At 33.7% G+C, this 3,742-nt stretch overlaps 1 protein-coding gene across 1 annotated transcript; it reads right to left on the bottom strand.

Moving 5' to 3' along the window:
- Nucleotides 1-644: 644 nt before the first annotated feature.
- Nucleotides 645-3,445, bottom strand: LOC127114579 (cation/H(+) antiporter 15). The gene is made up of 3 exons (XM_051046634.1): nt 3,254-3,445; nt 1,983-2,996; nt 645-1,892 (listed from the first exon to the last, which is right to left on the bottom strand). Exons 1-3 carry the CDS (start codon nt 3,443-3,445, stop codon nt 645-647), a joined length of 2,454 nt encoding a protein of 817 aa, XP_050902591.1.
- Between the last annotated feature and the right edge of the window lie 297 nt (nt 3,446-3,742).

Genomic DNA, 3,742 nt, shown 5'->3' with positions numbered 1-3,742 from the left:
TATTACTCTAAATTTAAAATTACATATTAATAAAATTTATATATATATATATATATATATATATATATATATATATATATATATATATATATATATATATATATATATATATATAAATATATAATTTTAATAAAATATATAAATATCTGATTTAAGTAAATATATAATTCACACTCTTGCACTATAAATTGTGAAAATTTTGAAAATGATTTTACAAGGGCAATGTCGTCTTTTCATACGTGATGGAGGGTGTCAGGTCTAAGTGAGGGAGTGTCGAATTAAATGCTTCAAAAAAATACAAGCTCTAATTTTAAAGCTTTAACTCTATGATTTTTCGAGCCAGACAGAGTGATCCTTATGAGCTAGTCATTTTAACAGCTCTAAATGTACGGCTCAAAACCATACTATTCTATTTTAATATATTATATTAAATGAATTATCATTTAAAAAATTAAAACATGTAATGCAGGTACTAGGAGACCATAACATGATTTAACTATTAAAAAAAATTGAAATATGGTATAACAAATAAATGGCTTTACCTGATGAACTATAACCACTTAATTTATAAAAAAATGAAAACAAATCATTCTAACTATACAAAATATTAATTAATCCAAAACTTTGTATCGTCGATCGATCTTTTACAAATTTTCAGTACCAGTTTTCACTTCATGACATTTTCTCATAACGCGTTTTCTTCCAACCAAATATTGTTGCACAATAAGCACAGAAGATTGCGTACCAAAGCTAGTTGAAGCCAATATGTCACCTATAACACCAAGTTCAGGATGGTCGCACCATTCCAACAACCTCGAAAAAATCACCGAGTTCTTACCGCTTCCTTGTCCAACAATGTACAAATCATATCCAGGTTTATCAATATCGTTAAGAAGCGTTGGAATCTCTTCGCCCGTATTCGAATGGACTTCCTTCTCTGAGTAAAGAATTGAATCGTTATTGTTCACTGCTTTGTGCCTAAAGGAAATTATACACTCTTCATCCAACTCTTTTTGCATCACATTGTCTATAACCGTCGACAACATTCCATGACGAGACTTGCTTTTTTCCATTTTTAGTTTTGTTTCTTCTGCAGCCTTACCTAACAGATTGATCCTCACAACATGTAATTGTGTTCCTGGATGCCCCGCCATTCTCCATGCAATAGACAAGGCTTCACGGTCGTCAGGTCCACCGATGAAAATCATTATAATGCGTAATTTTATTTCTAACAACGATCCTAAACCGCGATCCACAAAGATCCCTACCGAACAAGGTGCTTTTTGTAGAACATTTTTGTTTATCTCACAATGTTCATTGTGGATTATTTCTGGAGCATCTTCTATTGTTGAGTAGTCTTTGTGAAAGGGAAGGAGAATTAGGCTGGCGCGTTTCTCTTCGGCAACATTGTAAATGTCCTCATGGATAGTTGTGTAGGACGAGACAACACTTGATATGTCAAACCTAATCGCATTGTATTGTTCTACGAGTTTTTCAAATGCATTAGTTATGCTCTCAAACTCTAATTGTGATCCATAGTTGGTTGCTTCTGCGCCACCAATCGTGCTGTTTGAATTATCCATTTGTGAAACAAGAATAGCTGTGCCATGTCTAGTGAGTTGAACTAAGTGAGCTACTGATACATGTATAGGTGAAAGTCTAGTAGCATTTGTGGCTTCAATGACATGGATCATGTTATTGGCATGTTTAGCATTGTGGACACAAGCGACGATTCGAAGCTCCACATCGAACCTCAGTTTTTGCACGGTCCTTAATTGCGATTGCATGAATCGGAATTTTGGTTTGTATATTGCATTGATCAAGGGAGAAACCATTACAGTCATTACTATAATAGCAAGCATCATAACCATGAAAGTATATGGATCCAAAATCTGTAAAGAAAAAAGAAAAAAAAGTAAGTTGGTTAAAAGGCTGTTTGATTTAAATCATGCAATAATAGAAAAATGGTAGTTTAAAATTACCCTTTTGTCCCAAGCAATATTCAGTAGTATGACAGCCATGATACCCTTGGTGTTGAGAAGCAATCCAATGGCAACTCCATCTCGGGCAGGCATACCGAAGAAGAAAGTGACAATCACAGAGCTCAAAACTTTAGGTATGCATAACAAAAGCATAACCAAAAACATTAAACCCGCATTCTTTTGCTTCAAAAGGAAAGGCAAGTTGAGTCTAAAACCAAATCCAGCAAAGTAAACAGGACACAGAATCTCAGAAACAAAATCGGCCGACAATTCCAAAACCACATCAGCAAACTTTCCATGAGGCAAAATTAATCCAAACACAAAAGCTCCAACAATAGGATGTGTACCGAGAGAATCCGTAATGTACGAACAAATACACACTCCCGTCAACACGTCCAACAGGTGTGATTTTCGCCACGTGTTCATACTTGTTCTGTGTTCAATGATTGGAGTAAGGATAGGTCTCACCACAGCAAAGCAAAAAACTATGAACATCAAAGTAGAGATTACTGAGAGATAAGGCTTTCCACCTCTAGTCGAATAAGGAATCAACAAGGTAAACATAACCCAACCATATGCATCGGTTAACATAGCTGCTGTCAATGCATCTTTTCCAAGCTTTGTATATAAAAGTTTAAGATTAGCTAAGATTCTTGCAAGGACAGGGAAACCTGTTACAGAAAGTGCTAAACACCAGAATAAATATGCTTCGCCTTGATTTTCTTTTGGTGTTTGTGCGAAAACATCATTTTTATCTATAAGTTTTTGTTGTAGAGCTAGAAATCCAACACCAAATAACATTGGCGTCACAATGCCGGCAATTGCTATGCTTGTACCTTTCTTCCTTGATCTTAAGATGGTGTCTGAATTCATTTCTAAACCACTTAGGAACACATAGTACATTATTCCTAAGTTTGCAAAGGTTTCAACGGCTAGGATTCCATATTGACTATAAAACAAGGAAAATACCCATTCAAAATTTCCCAAGAGACTTGGACTCAGAGTAAAACCAGCCTGCATTATATAAAATTCAGGAATTATTATATTTTTTTATCTCTCATTTATGAAACGCAGTCTTAATGTATGAACTTTTATATGTTTTTATGGAAGTCTTAATGTATGAACTTTTATATGTTTTTATGGCAGTCTTAATGTATAAACTTTTATATGTTTTTATGTTGAAAATTCAATGTGACTAACTATCATGTGTATTGATGATTCAAATTTACTGGCAAAAGAAAGAAAGAAATATATGATGAATGAATACTTACCAACACCTGCGCAATAATGAGGGGCACATGAAGGGGCTTAAGGACGAAGTAGAAAAGCCGAGAAACCAAAATATCATAAGCAATTTGGAGACACAAAAGAGGAACATGTTTTATCATAATATCATCAGCCATCCAGATATTGTTTGAAGGACTAAATGATACATTATAACATGCATAATTTGCCATCTCCATCTTTTCTTTTACTGTTATTTCTTCTCTTGATTAGTTTCTTATGTTAATGTATTTTTTTTCTTCTCATTTAAATACTATGTTTTTTCTTTTACGTGAATAACATGCAAGTTATGATGAACAATGATGTATTAGAGCTGGCAAATGCAGTTTACATTGTTTGTTGCTACTATTTTACAGAATGCTCTATTTTTCATGATCTATGCTGACATTATGGTTGCTTTTTGATGATAGTTTTTTTGTGTAATAAACATTACGTATATCCGCTTCCGCCATACACTAAATTTAGACATTGAACCT

Source organism: Lathyrus oleraceus, unplaced genomic scaffold, assembly GCF_024323335.1.
Source record: "Lathyrus oleraceus cultivar Zhongwan6 unplaced genomic scaffold, CAAS_Psat_ZW6_1.0 chrUn0611, whole genome shotgun sequence".
NCBI lineage: Eukaryota > Viridiplantae > Streptophyta > Magnoliopsida > Fabales > Fabaceae > Lathyrus > Lathyrus oleraceus.
Note: the sequence above shows the minus strand (reverse complement) of the source record. Positions and strands in the feature narration are given on the sequence as shown.